Source organism: Antedon mediterranea, chromosome 1 (genome assembly GCF_964355755.1).
Source record: "Antedon mediterranea chromosome 1, ecAntMedi1.1, whole genome shotgun sequence".
Classification (NCBI taxonomy): Eukaryota; Metazoa; Echinodermata; class Crinoidea; order Comatulida; family Antedonidae; genus Antedon; species Antedon mediterranea.
Window position 1 is genome coordinate 36,993,154 of NC_092670.1, and position 26,204 is coordinate 37,019,357.

A 26,204-nucleotide genomic window follows, 5' to 3' on the forward strand; every position below is an offset into this window, starting at 1 on the left:
TACTCGGAATATAAAATATAATATCTATGCACAGTGTACTAGGAATATAAAATATAATATCTATGCACTGTGTACTCGGAATATAAAATATAATATCTATGCACTGTGTACTAAGAATATAAAATATAATATCTATGCACAGTGTACTAGGAATATAAAATATAATATCTATGCACAGTGTACTAGGAATATAAAATATAATATCTATGCACAGTGTACTAGGAATATAAAATATAATATCTATGCACTGTGTACTAGGAATATAAAATATAATATGCACAGTGTACTAAGAATATAAAATATAATATATATGCACTGTGTACTATGAATATAATATAAAATATAATATATATGCACTGTGTACTAGGAATATAAAATATAATATCTATGCACTGTGTACTAGGAATATAAAATATAATATCTATGCACAGTGTACTAGGAATATAAAATATAATATCTATGCACTGTGTACTCGGAATATAAAATATAATATCTATGCACTGTGTACTGAGAATATAAAATATAATATCTATGCACAGTGTACTAGGAATATAAAATATAATATCTATGCACAGTGTACTAGGAATATAAAATATAAAATCTATGCACAGTGTACTAGGAATATAAAATATAATATCTATGCACTGTGTACTAGGAATATAAAATATAATATGCACAGTGTACTAAGAATATAAAATATAATATATATGCACTGTGTACTATGAATATAATATAAAATATAATATATATGCACTGTGTACTAGGAATATAAAATATAATATCTATGCACTGTGTACTAGGAATATAAAATATAATATCTATGCACTGTGTACTAGGAATATAAAATATAATATCTATGCACTGTGTACTAGGAATATAAAATATAATATCTATGCACTGTGTACTAGGAATATAAAATATATTATCTATGCACTGTGTACTAGGAATATAAAATATAATATCTATGCACTGTGTACTAGGAATATAAAATATAATATCTATGTACAGTGTACTAGAAATATAAAATATAATATCTATGCACTGTGTACTAGGAATATAAAATATAATATCTATGCACTGTGTACTAGGAATATAAAATATAATATCTATGCACAGTGTACTAAGAATATAAAATATAATATCTATGCACTGTGTACTAGGAATATAAAATATAATATCTATGCACTGTGTACTAGGAATATAAAATATAATATCTATGCACAGTGTACTAGGAATATAAAATATAATATCTATGCACTGTGTACTAGGAATATAAAATATAATATCTATGCACTGTGTACTAGGAATATAAAATATAATATATATGCACTGTGTACTAGGAATATAAAATATAATATCTATGCACTGTGTACTAGGAATATAAAATATAATATATATGTACAGTGTACTAGAAATATAAAATATAATATCTATGCACTGTGTACTAGGAATATAAAATATAATATCTATGCACTGTGTACTAGGAATATAAAATATAATATCTATGCACAGTGTACTAGGAATATAAAATATAATATCTATGCACTGTGTACTAGGAATATAAAATATAATATCTATGCACCGTGTACTAGGAATATAAAATATAATATGCACAGTGTACTAAGAATATAAAATATAATATATATGCACTGTGTACTAGGAATATAAAATATAATATCTATGCACTGTGTACTAGGAATATAAAATATAATATCTATGCACTGTTTACTAGGAATATAAAATATAATATCTATGCACTGTGTACTAGGAATATAAAATATAATATCTATGCACTGTGTACTAGGAATATAAAATATAATATCTATGCACAGTGTACTAGGAATATAAAATATAATATCTATGCACTGTGTACTAGGAATATAAAATATAATATTTATGCACTGTGTACTAGGAATATAAAATATAATATCTATGCACTGTGTACTAAGAATATAAAATGTAATATCTATGCACAGTGTACTAGGAATATAAAATATAATATATATGCACTGTGTACTAGGAATATAAAATATAATATCTATGCACTGTGTACTAGGAATATAAAATATAATATCTATGCACTGTGTACTAGGAATATAAAATATAATATCTATGCACAGTGTACTAGCAATATAAAATATAATATCTATGCACTGTGAATATAACCACAATAACTGCATTACCTGCTCCCATTGCACTCTTACAAATGCAATCTCGTGAATTACATTTACGGACAAACTGAAAAAAAAAACGACCGAAAGTGTATTGATATTCAGGAAATTAGAGTAATGTGCTGTCTTAAAAGGAACTTTAATCATGAAGAAATTAATCAAATAAATGTATTATTTCTTGCCATTGCTAAAAACTAATTACATTAGTGTAGGAGTGACATTGGTAACGACAAACAGTCCCATCCGCACGTCTAATACCTTTGCAACTGTGTCCTTCAATTAAGCCAAGATAGTATTGGTAATGATATATGCATTATAAAAGGATATGCATAAATAAATAGAGATATTCTTTTAAACAAATTGACGCGTTGAGTGTGCAATTATAAATATTGGTAAGTAATGCGCATGCGTATTTGTAATTAACTACGCTTGCTATTATTGATGCTACTTTAACGCTGGAAAAATGTGCTCTGCCTATTGTAAATTTAGAAACGTAGCAATTTGTTTACTTCTAAAATGGATAATAAAACTTTTACTGAGGATGAGTTATATTCAAAAACCAACAGACTTGTTCAAGCAATTGTATTGTGTTTCGTCTGCCTGTCTGGAATTATTGGAAACTGCCTTGTACTTCTTGCAATCATTTTGAAACGTAAGCTACGAAACACTACCAACGTTTTCGTCGCTAACTTAGCAATCAGTGACCTGGTCACATGTTTGAATTTACCAGTAACCATTTTTGCGCTTACATCCGAAAACGATCAACCATTGAATGAGTGTGTATGCGCCATGAGTGCAGTCATCACGATCGTGTGCGCGGGATCCAGTGTGTATACGCTGGCATGTATCGCGTTAGTTCGGTTTGTGTATGTTACTAACTTTAAATATAAAAGCCTATTGACTATGAAATACTCTGCAATAATTTCTCTCATCGCTTGGATTATCTCAACGTGTTTTACCGTTTCTCCATTGCTAATACCAGATTTAGGAACATTCGGCTACAATGGAAAATACCACTCATGTACTTGGATATCACCTAGGTATTTGTACAATATTATTCTAGGATCTGCATTCTATCCAATCACATTTCTATGTATCATTTTCTCTTACTCTTCAATACTGGGCATTGTGTGTAAACGTACAACGAACGCCGTTCAGCCAGCCAATGCCGGTCAAGCTACACGCAATATTACAAAGCGAAATTTGTCGGTAACGAAGAACTTATTCTGCGTATTCTGTATTTTTGTCTTCTGTGGTTTACCATACAGTTTGGCAATAATTATACCGGGCACTGAACGTATTATATCATATACTGCTGTGTTATTTATGTTCAACTGTTTCTTAAATCCACTCAATTATGCTTTAAAACATCCTGAATTTAAGAAAGCGATGCCGGAAGTGATTAAATGTAAGAGGGTTATCTCGTCTAACAGATGATACGAGCTTTGGTTCAGTACGCCTGTTTGAACACTTAATCAAGATGAAGTTGATATTTTAGCCAGTTTTTACACATTTTAACATCAAACAACGCGAACGATTTGTAAACTGTAAGTTTTGTGGCAATTGATGATGATAATAATAAATACAATTAACAATAATTATATTTTACGTAAAATAATGACAAAGATGTGTAATTTTGACAGCTGGGAGTAAGTAATAATTAAGGTTTTGTTTATTCATTTAATTTATTTGATTTGGTCGAAAACATTGTCAACAATTATACGTATACAAGACAACAAGAAAAATTGAGTTAAAATTGAGTTAAAATAATATAAAACTTCAATAAAACCATACAAATTAGAAAGCGTGAGTTGTGTTATTGCCATATCGAGAGAATAATAATACGGAGTACCGGGTAATATAATGATATATAATGTTTCATTCGATAGCACTTGCTCGCACATTACTAGATTAGCAAAGAGTCCCGTCCTAAATAGGCTCATTTGTGACGTGTATGAAACTTACGTTGCAATCTTGACAGCATCGAAGACTTGAACATACATCGCACGACTGCCTTAAACATTCGTTACATTCCTAGACGTAAACAGAATCAAATTATGTATTTGGATTTAGATCACCACGCAGACTACACACACACATATTGAATTACGCATATAAACGTTGCATGTACGTAGATGCAATATGAAAGTTAATAAAGCTTGGGTCGGTATTAGTTTATACTACAAATTTTATCTATATGTTGTTCCGTAAAGCTTGGTTCCCACTACAGACGCAACACAAGCGATTTGACCAATGACAAGCGACAGTTCGAATACGTCATTATGTTGCGTCTCTAGTGGGAACCAAGCTTTACCAAGAGAAGAAGAAATACGTAGATGCAATATGAAAGTTAATAATGCTTGTATCGATATTAGTTTATACTAAAAATTATTTATATGTTGTTCCGTAAAGCTTGGTTCCCACTACAGACGCAACGCAAGAACGTAAGCGAGTTTACCAATGACAAGCGACAGTTCGAATACGTCATTATGTTGCGTCTCTAGTGGAAACCAAGGTTTACTAAGAGAAGATGGACGTGAATATTGCTGAAAAATGTACTGTGTTTCGATTAAAGACAAACAAAATGTCTGTAAAGCTTGGTTCCCACTAGGACGCAATAAATTATGATCCATCAACCAAATTACTTGCGTTGCACTTACAATCACGATAGATTATTCTCAAGTGTAGCTTGTCATTGGTAACTATAAGATTGCTTTGAACTCGTCATTGTGTCCTATAATGGGAAACAAGCGTTACGTCATTTGCGCCCCATTTGAAACAAGCCTTAGCGTTTAACTAATTAACCGTTATTCAATACCGCAGAAGAAAACATTATTGAAAATAATATTTTAACTTATAAAAAGACAGAATAAAATAGTACAGACAATTACATTCTTCTACGGTGTTCAGGCAGGTAAGTAATGTTGTTATCCATTTGTTGTCAATGTGAATAACTACAGTATTATGCGAAATTAGAGTGATTACATATTAAACAAAATAATTATTTTTTTCAGGGAGCCGATTTTATACAAAAGACAATCAAAAGTTCCAAATGATTTATTATTATTTATATACATTGATAATTTGTCTTAATAGTTTGAACATTCCTAATAACTTCTTGTAATTACAATAAGTTATTGTCTACACTTAGATTAAATAGTTCCAGAATCATTCATTATTTTACAGAAATTCAGTTTATTCACATAAATGATTTTTTTTCTTTGTTGATTTGAAAAACTCATCAAGGAGTGGCATCGATCATACTGTTGTCGGCAACACTTTGCAACATCATTAGCCAAACACAAAGATGAATATTACCATTTGCACATGTTTAATTTATGAAACGAGTTTTTGAACATCCGCGTTCAGAAAAGAAGTTTTGATTAATGAATAAGTATATTCCTGATTGTATTTGAATAGACGCATGTAACTAAAACTGACATCCCACTTTGACACAACACAACGACGTAAGCCCAACGCAGGCAAGTTGACCAATCACAAGCGATTGTTCGAATAATCTCTTGTGATTGGTCAAATCACTTATGTTGCGTTATCTCTTGTGGGCGGGAACAAAGCTTAAGTGAGTTGACCAAATTTCTTCTGATCCTCCATCACGTCGTGATTAGAAATAAATACATGCGGTGCGCTTACGCCCTTTCCCACCAGAAAACTGAGCTTAAATGTTGTGATGCGCAGATGTTATGTTGCTTTATCTACAATGTTATGTTCACAGACGACATAAAAATAAACAAATTATAGATTCCTTCCTAACGCGTGGTTCCCACTAGCGACGCAACGTAACGCAATCTACGCAACGTAAGCAAATGCCCTTCTAATAATTGTGTTTGCCTCCGCCTGCGTGAAATCAAACCTGGAATGTTTGCAGCACTATTGCGTCGTCGGTTCCCATATGTGATTACGCAATACAGCACTTTGCGTAGATACGTCGCTGAATTGCGTTCTCTAGTGGGAACCAAGCTTTTGTGTTACGTTGGGTTTCAATATGATTCATGGAGGGAAATCGGCCAAATAATTACAGGCCCGTAGCCAGGGAGGTTTTTTGGGGTTCGGGCGAACCCCCCCTTTTGCGCGAACCCCCCTTTTACCAGCGAACCCCCCCTTGAAAAACAAAGGCCCCACTTCCAAAATCGTGCAATTAATTATCAATTATAGCAGATTTTTTGGTCATTTTACTTCTATTGACTATGTTTAAATCGATCGAATATACAGATTGTCCGATGTCAAAGTCACTGCTGAGCGTGAGATCGAGAGAATTGTTGAGAGATGATGGTTATAAATATGACAGAAAAATGGACTGACCAATCGCGTGCTTCGGTCGGGCTTTTCGGAACGCACAAGATCACGTTCAGTTCAGTTCAATCTTTTTGGGGATTTTTATTTTTTTTCCTGGAAATATTTTTCATTAAACCAAAGAATTTCACTGTGTGTAAACTTGAATAAAAATGGTGCTGAGTTAAATTGGTACGTGTACGTAGGCCTACCGTATATTTCGGTGTATAAGACGCACTTTTGACACGCAAATTTGACCTCTAACTGTTACCTTAATTAATTAATTTAATTACCTATTAATACTTAAATTAATTAAAAATAGTGTACTACTCTGCAATGTAGGCCTAGCTAGTTACTCACTCCTGTCTAACCACAGTGTGGTAACATGTTTATTGAATTTTTAGTTAAGGTAAATTGTCATCCTCGACTGTATTAATTAATATTACAGTACGCATTAGATATTCTACCCAGGCCTAGTAATACTCTCTGAACTCGCGGGTGTGTATTCTAGCAGCATGCAGCATCACAGCGCAACACATTTATGGAAGAGTCCATTAATGACGGTGGTGTCACATTTTAATTACACAATAACTATTTCCCTTGATCACGGTGGTTTATTTTTATTACATCTCTATGTCAACAATCACATAATTTTTATAATCATGTAGGCAATAGTTCGTATGTCAAGCGATATCTAAAAGAGTGTGTTGTTATTGTGTTAAGTAGCTTCCCCTAATCTCATAGTGTATATGGCCAACAGTGCTGGCCACCAGGCAAGGAGCACATGGTTAGTGCTCTCCTCTCCTCATATTGCTGTAATGCATGCATGGAAATAGGAAAGATTTTCATATAGGCCTACCCAACATGATATTCCTGGTTCATTATCAGACCAAAAAACTGAACATCATTTGGATTGATTTTATAATGGTCATACACACAATAAGAAGGTATATATTTAAATAATATGAAATTAAAGTTACTTAAATAGACATAGGCTAGCCCTACCCACACAGTGCATCGTAACTGAAACAATATGGGGATTTCCCTTTTCATTGAACGTTCAGTTGAAGTAGAGACTGATTACGATGTAATAAAGGCAATTAAAACAAAATTATATCATTTGATTCTAATAAATATGTCTCAAATATCGTTGTTTTATTATTAAAATACCATTGTTTTGATTGTAAAATGTTTAAATTTCGGCCTAGAAATAAGTGCGTCTTATGCATCGACTACATAAAAAATACTAATATTTCAGTCTCCGTTATGGGTGCGTCTTATACACAGGTGCGACTTGTACACCGAAATATACGGTACTATTTGTTTTTTATGTTTATAGGATAAGAAATTATTTAAGGGCCTAATATAATATACTTTTTTGCAACAATAAAGCTGTATTTCATGATCAGTACTACTAACTTCCATAATACTGTACTATATAATTTCTCTGCATAACTCAGATTTTAGTAGGTAAAAAATGTCTCTGTAAGCTTATTAAAACAACCGAAAATGCTCTGAGAGCCAAAGCTTCCAGGGGCCTTCGCCCCCTGGACCCCGACCGGGGGCCCTAGGCGGCCCCCTGGCCCCCAGCCTACAGTTGCTCGCTGCGCTCGCAAAATACTTGGTGTCAAGAAAACCCCCCTCTGATGCATTCTGGCTAAGGACCTGAATTATGACTTTATACTTACTAAGTCGCCCTTGTGACAATCGCATTGTTCACCAGTTTCTATAAATCCATTTCCACAAGTAGCTTTATCAGACAACTCTCATAAAAAAGAAAAAAATATCGCGTAATGTTTTAGTTAAAATATCTCTTAAATACAACGAAATGGCTGCTGAATTAACAGTTCAATTAAGTTGATGCGTTTGAAAAGTTTTTTTCTTTTGCCACCAATAAGTCAATAGAAGTATCCATCCTAACATATACCAATATCTCTCTCTCTCATTAAGCGTGGTTCCCACTAGCGACGCAAACACGCAACACAAGGACGTAACGCAACGCAAGTGAATTGACCAATCACAAACGATGGCTTATTCGCTTGTGATTCCTAAATGTCTATAACTTCGCTTGTCATTGGTTAAAACGCTTACGTTGCGTTTACGTCCTTGCGTTACGTTCTAGTGGGAACCAAGCTTTAAGAAGCACATTTAGGACAGAAATTGTAAGATGCCTCAAATTAAAGCTATTATCAGTCCAGAACGTTGCAACTATCGATGTTGAGACATGGTCTGTCAGCCACCAAAAGTATCTATCCAATACCAATAATTTTCTAATTAAAAACCACATTTGGGACAAGAAATATTAGTCGGCGAGATTCTTCAATGCATAAGAGTTCAAAGCGCCGCCATCGTGTACTGAATTATAAAGGCCAATTTACACAGACGAGCGGTAACGGTAATAAAAATAATGGAATCGATGTTATTCATTATGACCATTTACACAAAGCGCGGCGGAGCGGACGGATGGTTTCCGCTAAAGAGTGGTTCCCACTAGCGACGCAACACGAGGACGTAAACGCAACGCAAGCGTTTTAACCAATGACAAGCGAAGTCATAGACAGTTAGCAATCACAAGCGAATAAGCCATCGCTTGTGATAGGTCAATTCACTTGCGTTGCGTTACGTCCTTGTGTTGCGTCGCTAGTGGGAACCAAGCTTAAGGATATATATAGATTCTACGGCGAGAAAAGCACGCGAGTTTCCGCTTGCCGTTCCCACTCGTCTGTGTAAATTCGCCATAACTTGTACATTTTTAAGAGTCAAATATAGTAGTGGGGAGTGTTTATGTAATAATGAATCATTGTTATATAGATTCTTACCCATGTTGGTTGATCAATTAAACACGAATTTTGAAGATGCTTAAATGCTTCTATATTGCAATTAGATACTGTTGTTTGGTTATCGGAGCTGTGAAAAAAAAGAAATACATATTATACAAATACATACAAAGAAATAAAAACTTTAAAATATTTGAAATACATTTTTTCCGTAGGAGAGTACGAATTGTAGCTTGAAATGTTTATTAAAATGTAATACGTTGTCGACAGACCCTAGAAGCGAACAAATCAAGTGTTTTCATGCAATATTGGGTCGGCAGCCATTTTAAAATGGCCACAATTTTTATTAAATATGATCAAAAAGTTCTGCTTATGCAGCTGGAGATTTTTTTCTGTTAGTCATTTGTGTACCGTTCAACTAACGATGTATGAAGATAGTGTTCTCTCTATTGTAGTTTTTACAAAACATCAGTAACGATTGTTCTTTCAGAAATTGATAATTTCTAACCTTGAAAAATTACTAAATAAATCATCCATTAAACATTGCTCCTGAGCACCGCACTTGCACGACTCTGTAATTAAATTATTTTTATATTAATTGCTATTTTTATTTCACCGAAATTCATCATATATCTCGCCATAACAGACTGTATGTCGTCTGTTAAAATATTAGGTAGCCCCCTATAGTTTATATTATGAGACGAATGTAGAGGGCATACTTTTTCAAGGCTATAACAGAAAATTTAAGAATATAAATAGATGCTCTGATACTTATTCTTTATTATAACTTACCGGATAAGTTGTTTGTGTCTGTGAAACCTAAATTTCTACCCAGTCCATACATAACCTGTCTAGCTATAGTTCCCACGTCTTCAATCTATACAACATAAGATTAAGAATAACATAACAATTATTATGTAGATATCATAAGCCCAGAATATATCATAATTACTTATTACTAGGCCCTACGTTAATTTAAATTATACAGTATAGATAGATTGCCTAGGCAAAATGATAATATAATTATTAATTAAAGTATAATATCAATATATCGCAATTTACCAAATAACCTAACTAAAATAAAGGAGATTATTTTTGAAAACTCTTTTGAGTTTGACTTGTAACATCTATTATAATGCACACTCAGAATACAAGATGATAATGATATGAAATATCATAGTTATTATAGATTACGTCATCGCGTAATTAAGATTAATGCGCGTGGTTAAAAAAGTCAAAATTCACGTTAGATGAATGGTCTTAAAAACTGATGCCGAGTGAGATAGAGAACAGCGGAAGACTAGTGTCTGCATAGTAATACATGTGTTGACATTAAATATTACTGTATTAGATAAGTAAGACATGAATATTTTCTTATGTCTGACGCATAATATATTTAATTAGTTCCAAATGCTATTTTGTTAGATGTTGTTATTAGGATCAACATGATTAGGAAATCAGGGAATCTTCCCTGCTTCCTGATGAAATTCACTACTGTTCACTAACTTCCTTCTTAGAGAAATAAACAAGAAGTTTTCCAACCGTTTATTACTTTTTGGAATAGTGTATCCTTATGATTGAATTCTTCTTCTTTAGAATTTAAAAGACATTTCTAGTATTTCTTATTTTAGAATGTTTATATATAATTAGACTTAGAATGCACTGGGTTTTGAGGTAATTTATTATTTATCTAAATAGAAACGAAATGTGTTCATTGTTGAGCTATTAATAGTACTATATCAATTATAGAAAGCACTCTTTGGCTTTCAATAATTCAATTCTCCATCAAATAGAAACACTGGAGCTTTTCTACGCAGTCTTAGTATGTTTACCTTTGCCTCTATGATAATACTATTACAATTACTAATACAATTATACGATACATTATTTTATGGAAATGTTATGGAAATTCGTTGATTAAACTTCCTAAGTTTCAATTCACGAAGGAATTGGTATCTTTCATGCTATATTACACTTTTCGATAGCGTCAGCTCATGTTACTTTAACATACTTACATTAATAACTCCACCTGTAAAAGAACTAGTACACATAGTATTGAATGTTGATTCAACAGAAGCAATAGATGAAAACCTGAAATAGATATAAAAGTATAGTGTTATGTTGTTTCAGGTGAAGAGTATAAAAATCTCATTTACATTCGTTGTTCTATATCTTTCATTATGCAAATACACTAACTTTAGAATTTTAGTAATTAGTTGAATAGTGTACGTTGCCATACATTGTTAATGTTCTAATTTAAATTCTTTATATAAGTTAAAGTTGTATTGTCCCTCTAAAAAATAGTTCTTTAAAAAAAATTTTAATATGCCATTTTATTGTCACATAATAGTTATCCATTTTGAAAAATATTGGATAGAAAAAAATGTATTTACCTGATGACATTTTAATTTAATGCAAAAAATAGTCAAATTTGCTTCCAACCAGTATGTTTGATTTTGGTCGATTTTATAAGTGAAATATTTTTTTTTTCTACGAAATTGATTAACTTTATTAAAAGTACAAAATAACCTATCCAAAGTCTGATTCAAATAATCTTCATTTTCATGTTTTTGGGGGCAATACATCTTTAACAAGAGTAAATTTGGGTAATAAAATGCTTTGCTATAATATTCAAGAAACACATAGTAATATACAATAATTGAAGATACAGTGTATGATAACCTACCGAATTAAAAACGTTGAATCACTCTTTGATATTTTATTTAATTGTTCTAATTCTCGAAGTGTATCAGTATTAGAATTGGATTCTAGAGATGATGCTGGCACTGGAATAAGTTGAAGGTTAGACAGAATAACACTAGTATTTAGTTGTTCCTGAAAGACCTGTAAATTATTAAGAAATTTGATTTTAACTTTAAATTATACAGAAATCACAACTACTATGTATCTTTAGAAGTAACTCCCAAAATAGTAGGCCTAATGTTAGTATTTTAACAGAGTAGATTGTAATTGTTAATTAATTCATTAATTTGTTATCAGAATCAATAAGTATGTCCACGTAAGTCTATTTGTTATCATGGCTACAGTTACATTCTAGTTTCTAAAAAAACTTTCAATTACACAATGATGTATCTTATGGAAATAAAATTGAATTGAATTTTGCGTTGATTACAAAAACATTACTGGATCAAGGAGACTAATATTAAGAAAAACTGGATCAAGCAGACTAATCTAAATGTCATTAGGTATTATTTATTAATAATAATTAATAATGTGTAGGCCTATTAGAAACATTGCTCTGTATACTTACTTGATCAACATGCTTAATAGCTTCTATAATAAACTGCTTGTGTTCGCTAAAATTTTGTCCAAGCTATAAAAAAATGATATTCTTATTCTTGATTCATGAATTACTGATTGACTTTAAATAGATCATGTCAAAGAACTTATAACACAAGAATCTCCTGTTCTTCAATTTGCATTCAAAACACAGTATCGGAAGTACAGGGTTAAAAGGTCAAACTGGGCGACGCCATTTCACAGCATGGAGCAGCGCCCCCTCCAAACTAGGAAGTCAATTACTCTACCCCCAGAGTATTAGCAGAACCCCTCTATGATTTTGACTTTCTAATTTGATGTGGGCGCCCTACTCCTCAGTCAATTACTCTACCCCCCTAGAGTATTAGCAGATCCCCTCTATGATTTTGACTTTTTCATTTGATGCGGGTGGGCTCCATGGCTCACAATGGCGCCACCCATAGCTCTATTCTATCCCACAATGCCTTTCGAGATTGTTACGCGCTTCGGACGAACAGGAGATTCTTGTGTTATAAGTTATTTGATCATGTGTATTGTCTATACAAGTTAAATGATCTTACAAATCTTAGTCAGACAATCTATATCATTAACATTACAATATTAGCCTTATGGTACATGCGTATCTAAGAAGCACAATTTCTTTTTAAATAGACATAAATTATTGTATTTTGCCCGCAGCAAAATATCCAATACATTCGCTTTAATATCGTTGTATGATTTGATTGGATTAGATTGATTTATTTAGGTTATGAAGACGTCAGAATAATAACACAGCAGTCATTGCCTTTCAACTAGGAGACTTTCAAAACATCGCTTTGGTTAACTTTGATTAATAACTGATCAAAAACCCGATAGAAAATCAGGAAAATGAGTGACAGAACAAATTCAAAGTATCGTTTGTCAAAATACATTCCATCGTGTGTTGTATTGTAATAAGGGCTATTTTAGTATTTTGTCTGTCACGTTAGTGTAGTATCAGGAAGGCAATCTAACAACAAGACACTAAGCTCGTCTTGCCAAAATAGAAACTCGTGACATTCCTTTGATCTTATGTCTGGTTGCGACAAATACCAACAGTATACTGCACTATGTAAAAGTCTCCGCGCCGTTACAGGGCGTAAAACTGATCGGGTCACATCCAGATAGATAAACTCTTTGATCTTCTGGGCTCAGTATCCTGTTTTTAGGTTGTATTGGTATCAGTTACTGCAGAATTTAGTTCTTCTAGACCAGGGGTGTTCATCGGAAATAAATGCATTGATACAATCGAAAAATAATCGAATATAGTAATCACAGAATTAACTTTTTGCAATCGGAACATTTTCCACCACTGTCTAAAGCGTAGTTCCCACTTGCGACGCAACTTAACGCAATCTACGCAACGTAAGTAAATGTCCTTTTAATAATTGTGTTTGCCCCCACCTACGTGAAATCAAACCTGCGATGTTTGCAGCACTATTGCGTCGATACGTCGCTGCGTTGCGTTCTAGTGGGAACCCCGCTAAAAGATCGAATTTAGTGCATCAATCAGAATCGTTATAAATTTAACCCGTTTCGTTAGTTAGTTATATATATATATATATATATATATATATACAGTTGTATCCTTTGATAAATTTATTATGTAGATAAATATATATACATGTCAAACATCAATCGATGACTTGCAATTAAAACATGAAATATTAAGTCTCACATTGAGGTAGTTTAAATTCAATGCAAATAAAATAATAATGATAGCATTAGGTTCATCTGCAGTTAGAGCAAGCAGCTAAGCACCCTTGTGAGCAGAGTCGTAATATTCAATTACTTTTTAGACTCTGTGGTTATTTGAAAGCTGTATTGCACCCTTGGCAACAATTCTAAACGAATTATTATTATTCGCAAAGAATCAATTGATATCATCAAGACAGAGATGCTAATTCTCTTAGGATCTTTGATTTATTGCGTTCCAGACTTAATCAAAATTGAGTAATATACTTAAATTGTATAGAGTGCAACAACAGGTAATTTATTTCATTAGAAAAGCAATTAACTCCTCGATAATTTGTATCTTTCACGAGTTGATAACATATGGGATAGACGCATTGTTGGTTGATGGGAACAGGTAGCAACAACTCACCAAGAAGACTGAGAGATCGATGTATCTTGAAACATTGTCGCTTTGACTTGATAACTGAAATTAAATGTAGATTGAAATAGCATTGGTTATTTGTTATGTAATGTAAAACTAAATGTAGCTTGCGTTCAAATGGTAATGATAATGATACATTTATTGAACAAACGCTTTTGTATCAGCGGCACACGTTTATAAGGCAATGTAAAAACAAAAAGAAAAGTTTTTTTTTCTGTCTTCTTGTTTAACAAGGCCATATACATCAGTCGCGTCCACAAAATTGAGTTAGTGTCTACCGACTGGCCGACTAACCGACCGACATAGTGAGCTGTAGAGTCGCGTTGCACGCGACTAAAAATATATATTTATATCGTGTATTTTAAGATATCCTGTTAATGGCATTTGGCTGTTGGATGTAAATGTGAATTCGAAAAAAGTAAATTAAAAAATTGTTAAAACATTTTTTTTTAAATAAAAGTTCTTGTACGGACGCGTAGTTTTTGGTGATGTACTCTATGTGTTTATTACAGTCAAACCTTATTGCATTTTTTGGCATATTGACCCACTGCAAAAAAAGGCTACCTATTTCGTAAAATTGATTTTAAACGGGTAATAGTGCTTTTTCCGTTTTTGGATGAAGAAAACCAAACCAAAAATAGGAATTTATTTTCTCTATAATAATAATAACTTATACATAGGCTACTGAACAACTTTAACATTTTCAGTAGGCCTAATGTTTCTTTTTTTGAAGTAACCTATTGAAAATAATCTGACATAAATTGTTGTTAATATTGTCTATACGGAGTAAATTTGTAATGTTATCAACAAAGTACTATACCTTTTAAATTGAAGTTATAAATAATTAATAGCCTTTCAACGTTTAATCAATGTTAAATGTCAATAAACTGCGATGCCATGGTAGCTTTCCACACGCACTAGCGCTGTTGAAAAAGCCTTTACCATAATTTGTGCTAGATACTCGCGAGTATGTTTTTCGAGTAGAAAGTACAAATCTACTTTTTAGAGTTGAAGAAGCATTTTTACTTAATAATTTATAATTTGAAAACATTTTTTATTTCTAAATTTATATTTTAAGTTAAAGGCCAGGTGCGGACAAAACATTTCTATTGATCATACATTCCAATAAATATCGATCTATATTTTCCCCTATGTTTCATACTTTTTATGATTTTATTTGTGTTACACTAGCTTGTTAAAAATAAGCACTTTCTTATCAGTGAGGGGAACATTCAAATTACACAGTAAAATCTCTATTCTTAGAGAGGCATTTTTAAAAAACTATGAAAAATAAACGGTGTGGTAAAAAATGTTATCAGATGACTAAATATAAGTAATATGACTTGAATTTTACGTTTCTAGTATTTTTATTCAACTTCAGAGTTTTATTTTCATGCTATAGCAAAAAGTAGCCACCGTATATCCGCCATCTTTTTTCACCTTCTTGGGAGTCACTAGACATGCTGTTACACTAGGTAAAACTACCTATCTATTGAAAAAAGTCTTCATGCTTTTAAAGCAGAATTTTGCCAAATTTTGTATTTGACCATTTTAAGGGAAATTCATGTTTTTTGTCTTGATTTCTGTTACAAATGTTTGATTTATGTATAATTAACCAGATATTATATTTAAAATGTATGCCTGTACCTGAGCTTTAAGGGTGCCAGAGATCAAAATCTTTGCTTGCACGATAAATATTACTATATCTGTATTGTATAATCTTTCACTGTCAGTACTGATGTACTGTATTAGAATGGGAGGCTTGTGATACAATACATTGATATGCGTCGACGACCATATAAGATCTGTGTAAAATTAACGTAGGCAGTGAATAAAAATGTAGACTTTTTCAGAATGCGCATAAATCTAGGCATGTGATTAAAATACTTGATGTCGAAACTCTAAAGATTAACAATCCCAGCTAAGCTGGTACAGTGTAGCTGTAATTTTCTGTGATTCTGAAAATGCTATTAGCTCTATCAATCAAGCCTCGCCTAGCCAGGTCTTATAAATCGGAAGATTCAATTTGGTCGAAGCAATTACGTATAAGGCTTTTGGACGTTAATTAAGTGCTGATCAACAATCTGGGCTTGAATGCAGTGGATACTCTAGTACGATGACATCCAAGCCAATAAAGTGTTATACACATTATTAGCTCAACCAAGGCAATCTAACAACAGGGCACTGAGCTCGGCTTGTAAAGATAGGAACTCGTAGCAGTCTTTTGATCGTATGTCTGGCTGCAAAAATACCACCAACAGTACTGTACTATGTACATATTCTGTGCCGTGTGTTAAGGGGCATAGAACTGATCGTGTCGCAGCCACACAGATAAACAATTTGATCTCCAGGTGTTAGATTGCCTTGGTTTAAAGTGGTTTTGCTAGATCATTTTCCTAAAATTTGCGCTGTAAATAAATTATTTTCAAAATCGTAATTTTTGGTGACGTTTGCCACCTCGAATAGTACTGCTAGATTTCAGTAAAGGTGTGTTGAAAGGATGTATAGCTTATAGCTGATTTATTAAACAGGCTAATGCGATTTTGCAGACTATTTAACTTGAATAATTATCATATATCTGATGAACATTAGTAGTGCTGTAAACTTCACTTTAAATGTAAATTGTCGGTAATCAAAATGATGAGATAGTGTATATAAGTGAAGCCCGTGTACAATCTTTTTAATAATTTTTCGCGTTAAAATGCATCCCTTTTTTCTATAACTGACGAATATGGTGGGTCTATCATTTGAGTCAATACAGCTTTCCTATGAAATGACATATGTTTCTCCATATATTTTATATAACCAAAATATACATTACTGGAGTCATAGTTCTTCACTAAACGACATCACTCAAAATACAGATTGCTCCTCGTCATTTTAAAATGCGCGTACGTGCTTCTAATTATCTTTCTAATTTTTGTCAGCAATTTTCAACTTTTTAAGTAAGCTGTTGTTGCTTTCATATCTCTGTTTATACAAAAAATAGCCATAGATAAATTAAATGGCAAGATCGTCAAATAAGCAAACCACTGTCGAGTGATTTGATTTGACAGTTATTCAGTGATCAGTGTTAGTTAACCAATCAAACACGCGATACTTCCTCAAATTGCAAACATTTTAAGTTGTAAAATAATAAGGTCGAACGTTTTACCCAGAGGACAGTTGTTCTCCGGCTTCATCTTATATCCACATTTCATTATTTTAGGATTCCCAAATGGCTCACTTTTCGATTATATTACAGAATAAAGATCTCAATTTCTCTATCTACTTTAGCACGTGTTGTCTAAAACTACAATTAAACGTTGTGGATGCTTAATTGAGGTAATTCAAGCAAAAAGTTTTCAAATTTGCAGTCAGTTTGGCGATAATTATCTTTTGTAAATGGTCATTGTGTCTTTTATCTCGATACATTCTTTTGAAAAAATATTGGGTTATTTTGGAAATGTTGATATTTCTTTATCTTTTCTATCAATGCATTCTTCTTTTCCTTCTCTTTTATTTATCTTCCTTTCTTTTTGTTAATCTATTTCTTTCTCTCATTTGTCTCTTTTCCATACCCTTCTCTCTATTTTCTATCTCTTTATCTTCTTTTGTTTATCTTTCTGTTTATTTTATTTTCTTTCTGTTCAATTTTTTTTTCTATTTCATAAATTCTTCCTCTTTTCAATATCTTTCTTTCTCTTTTCAATATATTATTTTTTCTATCTCTTATTTTCACATTTTTATTTCTCTTTCTTCCTTGTTCTCTCTATTCCACTTTCGCCTTTCTTTTTATTTTCTATCTCTTCCTCTTATCTATTTCTTCCTCTTTTCTATCCCTCTCTTTCTTCATTTTCCATCTATTTCTTTGCCTTTTCTAGCTATTTTCTATTCTCTTTATCTCTTCTTTTCTGTGTCTCCATTTTATTTTCTTTTACTTCCTTAATCTCTTTATACAACGTTGTTTATCTTTTATGTTCCATTTCTTTACCCTTTTGTTTTCATTACACAATCTTTTTTCTCACTCTTTTCCGTTCTCTTTCTTCCTAGTTATTTTTCTGCCATTACATGTATTTTCTCGTAAAATCTTATAATGGACCAACATTAATACACTAGACATACCTTAGATAATAACTGTTGATAATCGTTGTCTGAAATATAAAGAAAAAATTTGCAATGTAAGCACCGAGTTTTTAATGAGAATACTATACAACGATGGCCTCTATTAAGAAAATACATTTTCTGTCTCAATATTATAATTATATTTAAATGTAGGTTATTTGTATTCCCCATACTCACTTAATATGTATACTTTAGTTTGCATGCTTATACCAATATAAACAACAGATTTATAGTTTTGCAAGCGAGTATTTCTTTCAATAAACAAACCTGTTTGTAAATGTTTAAAATTAGTATTTTGTACCTGTCTTGTGCTTTGCGGAGTATACAACTGACGTCATCATTGCTAAAACACAGAAACGAATCCAGGTCGTGTCCATAGCTTTCATATTCTGATTTAGCCCATTCCTGGGGGTTGAGGTCATAGGTTGACTAGGAATTCTGAAGAAAAATTAAATTATTAATAATAATACGGGTATTTCTAAAATTGGAGCAATGATGATATTAAAGAAACATATATCGAATCAGAGTAAGAGCAGTTATTCTGTAAATATTTTAACTGAACTTTACGAATAAAAAATGTGTTTAATATTTGAAGGCTATTAACATAATGTGGAATAAGAGGTCCTAGAAATGTTGTTTAAAATAAGAGAGACCACTGCACTAAGATCAGACTATTATTATAAAAAAAGACATGATCTATATTGTCGCAATGATGTTATACAATATTGTAATGCTAATGCGGATTAATGAAGCTATAACCATTCCACTACTATGTCCTCGAAAATGATAAAACATTGTATCCGCTTGGTACATAAATTAAATGCTTATAATATATTCAAAACTCTCGAAGCACTAAACGGTAAAACGTGCATCGACTACTTTGTTCCCGTGTCGTCTCTTCGTTTATAATGTATAAATAGAAGACAATCATACAAGAGAACATTATCTGTACTGTATTTCAAATTGAGATGAGAGTATTTTAGTTGTATATATTTATACTGTACTAAATTGTTACTATTTGGTCTAGTTATAATGTCACGATCGAATTTGAAGGAGGAGGTGAATTATGGGTAATTGGAAGTTTGAATGATGATCATGTTGATACGCTATAAATTTAGTGTTGTTATTGAAAACAGCTCTGTCTTGAACGGCAGGTTGAAAAGCTGCTTAAAACTTGGCGTGCTTACGTCCTTGCGTTGCGTGACCACGCTAACGCGTGGTTCCCACTAGCGACGCAACACAAGGACGTAACGCAACGCAAGTGAATTGACCAATCACAAGCGATGGCTTATTCGCTTGTGATTGCTAACTTGTCATTGGTTAAAATGCTTGCGTTGCGTTTACGTCCTTGCGTTACGTTCTAGTGGGAACCAAGCTTATAGCTTGGTTCCCACTAGCGACTTCCAATAATTGTGTTTGACCCGCCCGCGTGTAATCAAACCCGCGATGTTTGCAGCACTATTGCATCGTCGGTTCCCACTTGTGATTACGCAATACACCACTTTGCGTCAATCGTTGCTACGTTGACTCGCGCGTTCAACATGGCTTCTGTTCGTGTGTTAACCGTATGGTACAGGTATCTCTCTTATCAGATCGCATTGCACTACTGATGAAATAACGAGGCGTATCTTTGATGTTGCGTTCTGGTCAATCAAATTTCTTCACGTCAATTCTTGTTTTATTGAAATAATATCAATTCACTATCATTACGTAATCTTCTGACTATTAGACTGAACCTATACAATATTTATCTAATAGCACTAAGATTCAGACCTACTGTCTAGCACACAGTCATAATTTATTCAAACATCCCATAATTCCTCAGGTTTGAAATTAATTTATTTTTAAAGACGTTTTAGTGGATTTATGCTCTTGTATTTTGTTTTACAACGAACTTTTATGGTTATTGCCATTTTAGTGCCGGATACCGTGTAGGGTATCAATTTCAATCCTGAATATAGGACATGGTATTTATATATCGGTATTATCATAAATCGCTTAAGGCGTTTCATCTTATATTAATAATATTATACAATAAATTATGTATATAAGCCTTGTAATAAATGTGTTTGATTTTCCTTTTAGTTAATTAATTTCGTCATCTGCTAAAATGTTGTTCTCGACTCGGTGAACACATATAGGCTAAGCTAACACTTTCTAGTAACGATTTTAAAGCGTGGTTCCCACTAGCGACGCAATACAAGGACGTAACGCAACGCAAGTGAATTGACCAATCACAAGCGATGGCTTATTCGCTTGTGATTGATTGCTAACTGTCTATAACTTCCCTTGTCATTGGTTAAAACGCTTGCGTTGCGTTTACGTCCTTGCGTTACGTTATATAGTGGGAACCAAACTTAAGCGTTGGCAACGTGCGAACCTAAATGCACTGTAAACACGCCCATACCAATGTTTGTATACGCTTTCATTTTTTATTTTAATTTTATATACATAATTAAACCACTTGATTTTATTGTACCATACTATAATGCACTGTGATAAATGTCAAAAACCCTGCTGTGCACTAAAGGCTAGTATAATATGGTACGTCATGTTTTGTCTCTGATTAATGACAGAAGCACAATTATTAGAAGGTCATTTGCTAACGTTGTGTAGACTGCATTACGTTGCGTCGCTAGTGGGAAATAAGCTTAAATGCATAAGCCACTATATTGTTTGGAAAGTTTGGAGATAGAACATTGCACTACTATCGAACACATGGAGAATTACTCTAAGGTCCATTTACGCTAGGACGTTAAAAAAATAACGATCGGCGATAAATAGAAAAATATGCATTTTTAATCCTCAAAATTATGTCATGAGTGATAAACATGTGGGAGAAAGGTTGGGCAGCAGTCGAGCAGACACGGGACTATTACAGTCTGTTTGATGTCGCTAAACATGGTATGGTACGAGAATCTAGACGTAGATCTAATTAATTATAGATATTCATAACGACCATAATTACGGCGTTAAATTAAAGTTGAACATTTTTATCAATCAAATCAAGAGTACGATTTCACCCTGGCTGCAAATACGTCATCTATTTCTTAAGCTCTGTCTACACACTATCAAACTTTATGTGACAAAAAATGTCCATATATGGACATGATGATGTCATATCACTACCATATTTGGTTGGACACTTTTTTGTCGAACTAGTTTGATAGTGTACACAGAGCTTTAGATTTAGGTCTTTCTCTTTAACCTTAAACTGGAAATATAGAATGTTTATTTCATACATTTTATATTTTGTCATAACTTTTGGTTTTCCAGAGCGTTGTCTGTCATAATAAATATAAAATATTATGACATACTGCTACTTACATGCAGAATTTTTATGTTGATCAATAATTTATTTGTTGCGACTTATTTCAATTTAGATATGTATGCCTAGATATTTGTTAAAGCTGGTTTGATTTTCAGTGACATTATTATAGCGACCTACCTTGAAAACATTCTTATTTTAAGACACTCATTTGTATCTGTATCTTAGTTTATATGGATTGTATATATATTCGATTCGATATAGATTCGAACCCGGAACCGTCTGCTTGATATGCAGATGTCCTAACCATTAGACCACTGAGGCTTTCATGGTATTCATAACCCGATTGGATAGCGACTCTTAAGCTTGGTTCCCACTAGCAACGCAAAGTAACGCAACCTACGCAACGTAAGAAAATTCCCTTCCAATAATTGTGTTTGCCCCCGCCTGCTTGAAATCAAACCCGCAATGTTTGCAGCACTGGTGCACCGTCGGTTCCCACTTGTGATTACGCAATACAACACTTTGCGTTGATACGTCGCTGCGTTACGTTACGTTGCGCTCTAGTGGGAACCATGCTCGGCGTGGTACGGTGGAACAGCACTTGACACCCAATTGTATTGTTTGCGTACCTTGTGCGAACAATTGAAGTAAATTCGTGCGTATCTGTTTTGTGTTGCCATTTGATTGGACTACTGTGGGTTGGCAATTATAGTACGCACTATTTAAAGCGTGGTTCCCACTAGCGACGCAACGTAACGCAACCGATGCAACGTAACAAAATGCCGTTCCAATAATTGTGTTTGCCTCCGCCTGCGTAAAATCAAACCTGAGATTTTTGCAGCACTATTGCGTCGTCGGTTCCCACTTGTGATTACGCAATACAGCCCTTTGGGTCGATACGTCACTGCGTCACGTTCTAGTGGGACCCACGCTTTACGATCGTTAAATTGTTCTTTTTATTTATTTTTGCGTATTTTTGACTTCAAGTAGTATAAACAAACTATAAAATAACTGTACTGTGATTGTATGAGGTTAAGGAAGCTTGGTTCCCACTAGAACGTAACGCAAGAACGTAAACGCAACGCAAGCGTTTTAACCAATGACAAGCGAAGTTATAGACAGTTAGCAATCACAAGCGAATAAGCCATCGCTTGTGATTGGTCAATTCACTTGCGTTGCGTTACGTCCCTGCGTTGCGTCGCTAGTGGGAACCACGCTTTACTAAGCAAAAAATGAAAGGAATACTGGATATGAAAATGGTATTGTCTATAGATTGTAGGTAGATGCTGAAGAAAGATTTAGATAGTGATTGTATATTGACTACCAGAAAGCTTTTGATAGTGATTGTATATTGACTACCAGAAAGCTTTTGATAGTAATTGAGATCACAGTTTTCTATCTTTAGTCAATTAAGAGTTTAGTTAATTACAGTCATGTAATTAAAAATATTTATGAGCACATCAACCTACACATCATAAAGCGTGGTTCCCACTAGCGACGAAACGTCGTAAAGCAAAACTACGCAACGTTAAAAATGCACTTCCAATCATTGTGTTTGCCCCCGCCTGCGTAAAATCAAACCGGCGATGTTTGCAGCATTTTTGCATCGTTGGTTCCCACTTGTGATTACGCAATACAGCACTTTGCGTCAATACGTCGTTGCGTTGCGTCCTAGTGGGAACCACGCTTAACACTAGCGACGCAACGTAACGCAAACGACGCAACGTAAGAAAATGCCCTTCCAATAATGGAGCGTGAAATCAAATCTGCGATGTTGTGATTACGCAATACAGCACTTTGCGTCGATACGTCGTTGCGTTGCGTCCTAGTGGGAACCACGCTTTACCCCAATACAAGCACGGCACATTCCATATGCTTATATTACTATTGTGTGACTATCACAGTAATACTAATTGTTATATGTTAGCATCGCCCAGAAACTCTTTCCCAACACAATGTTTGTCTAATAATTATTCTGTTCCGTTTCGTGTTGACTCATCATTTTGCTTGTAGCCAAAAATCAATAATCGATAACCAGAATGATATCGAATTTCTCTGGAGGTTTCCCGTAGACTATTTGCAAGCGGATTTAGATCGACACCCAAAGCAAAATGTTTTAAACTAATTCGTTCTCCTTATTATTAAAATTACATTAATTGCTATAGAGTTCTTGGTGCATCTCATTAGCTCTAACTGTTGTTCGGTTGGTCATTTCTTCATAATTTGCATATGGTACTGTCGTTTTGTTATAAACATGATCTAATTTGTTTTAATCTTCTATCCTTAATAACATTTATTCAATGATAGTATGGTATCATTAATAAAATGTAATAGTAGGTTATAATGGTAAATAACGATTAAATAAATAACGAGTGTCACTACACTTTGAGAAAGCCAACTGATAGTGGGCGTTTGAAACGTCAGGTAAATAATCGTTATTTGCTATTATAATCTGCGGTTGAGATATAATTAACTATTACATTTTATTTGTAATTCCAACCGAATGAATCTTTTTAATGGTTTTATTAAGATCAAGATTAGAAGTGAGTACAATACAATACAATAACGATAATAGAACACAATCATGTACTGTTTGACATTCCACTCGATTATGTTAATATATTCGAGTGGAATGCGAGGACCATATTATATCTTTATCAGAGCATTTCCGATTATTTTTAGTCCATAACACGACGTTTGCATCCAACGTTATTGAAGGTAGAATGTTACAATTAATGTTCAAGGCGTTTGAACGCGTCAAATGTGCGATGCTCGTGGTGTAACGCTATATTTAGTCGTGGTTCTCACTAGCGACGCAACGTAACGCAATCTACGCAGTATAAGAAAACGCCCTTCCAATAATTGTGTTTTCCCCCGCCTGCGTGAAATCAACCCTGCGATGTTTGCAGGACGGTTGTGTCGTCTGTTCCCACTTTGATTACGCAATAGAGCACTTTGCGTCGGAACGTCGCTGCGTTGCGTTCTAGTGGGAACCTCGCCTTAAGCCGAGCATAACATTTCGTAAAATAATAGAAAACCAAGTCCCTCTAATACCAAAGATCGTTGACCGATGATTTTATTTCAATCTATTATTGATAAAATATACTTTTGAAACTGTTGCCATGGTTATACTATACTGTATTCTTGATTAGTTTTTAAATATGAAGTACGTCAGCAGAATTAAAGTTGAGACACATGAAACATAATAGCAGTTTCAATCTTTCCGTATTTTATTGTATTTACGTTTAATTCATGTGCATTTGTGAAATAACAAACTAACCATGTTTGTCTGCATCTACACATTCATTCACAATCCACAATCCACAAAAAAAAAAAACATTTACAAAATTTAATAGTAAACCAAAAGAAACGAGTGCTTGTCAGTTTGGTATCCATTTAAATGCATTTAAATGTACGGTACATACATGCCAGGCAACGTTCAACAACAATTATGTATTAAAAAAACATCATGGGTCGCTGACGACCGGTCATCACCTCCGGTGGGGTACTCCCCTCTGTGGGGAAAAGGAGAAATTCCCCTCTACTTTAATAGTGCGGGAATACACATTTTCTATCCTTTATTTAGATTATTATTTCATCGTTTTACTGTCTGCGGACTATACTTACGACTGCGCATTATTTCTGCTATCAATTGTTATGTGTATGCCACTGCGCATGCTTGTTATGGCTATCTGTTTAGAGAAATCGTCTGCCTGTATTTTGATTATGATATGACGTTGCATACTGGTGTTCGTTTAGTGGAATTTTAGCGCATTATTGTGCTGTTAGATAATATACTGCTTTGGTCACCGTCGTCTGGTCTTTTAAATGGCCTATCTGTCGGTCGGCTGGTCGGTAAACACTAACTTTATATGGCCTTGTCTTGATATCAGTTTCATCTAGCTAAGTCAATTTTGTACAGTGTATTCCTTATGGCCAGGAATCGATGAGGTTATGTTTTCACAATGCGTAATAAAAAATTACGCGGTCTACGCACGAATTAACGAAATCACGTTTGTAATTATATCTTCACAAGCATGAATCACAATTAAATAAAAATTAGTACTCATAAATTTCAGGTCATATTTATCGCAAGTTATCTATAAGATATCGTATATTAAAAGTATCTAATACAGCCAGACTCGTTTATAGATCACTTACGGCAGTCAGTAAAGCGT

At 33.5% G+C, this 26,204-nt stretch overlaps 2 protein-coding genes across 4 annotated transcripts in view; one reads left to right on the forward strand and one right to left on the reverse strand.

Annotated features, from left to right (window-relative positions):
- Positions 1–26,204, reverse strand: part of LOC140052331 (disintegrin and metalloproteinase domain-containing protein 11-like) — a 45,512-nt gene that overhangs the window by 9,009 nt on the left and 10,299 nt on the right. For all 3 annotated transcript variants that reach the window (XM_072097982.1, XM_072097887.1, XM_072098045.1), the window contains exons 2-13: positions 19,057–19,193; positions 18,756–18,784; positions 14,640–14,693; positions 12,510–12,572; positions 11,925–12,082; positions 11,254–11,329; positions 10,031–10,115; positions 9,747–9,810; positions 9,281–9,368; positions 8,150–8,224; positions 4,137–4,205; positions 2,184–2,238 (exon numbers count right to left, since the gene is read on the reverse strand). In XM_072097982.1, the coding sequence (XP_071954083.1) occupies positions 2,184–2,238; positions 4,137–4,205; positions 8,150–8,224; positions 9,281–9,368; positions 9,747–9,810; positions 10,031–10,115; positions 11,254–11,329; positions 11,925–12,082; positions 12,510–12,572; positions 14,640–14,693; positions 18,756–18,784; positions 19,057–19,177 (937 nt within the window). In that variant the 5' untranslated portion in view covers positions 19,178–19,193. The remainder of the gene's footprint in view (positions 1–2,183; positions 2,239–4,136; positions 4,206–8,149; positions 8,225–9,280; positions 9,369–9,746; positions 9,811–10,030; positions 10,116–11,253; positions 11,330–11,924; positions 12,083–12,509; positions 12,573–14,639; positions 14,694–18,755; positions 18,785–19,056; positions 19,194–26,204) is intronic.
- On the forward strand, positions 2,688–4,100 carry LOC140050813 (melatonin receptor type 1A-like). Its single transcript, XM_072095813.1, has one exon. It carries the CDS (start codon positions 2,688–2,690, stop codon positions 3,606–3,608), a length of 921 nt encoding a protein of 306 aa, XP_071951914.1. The 3' UTR covers positions 3,609–4,100.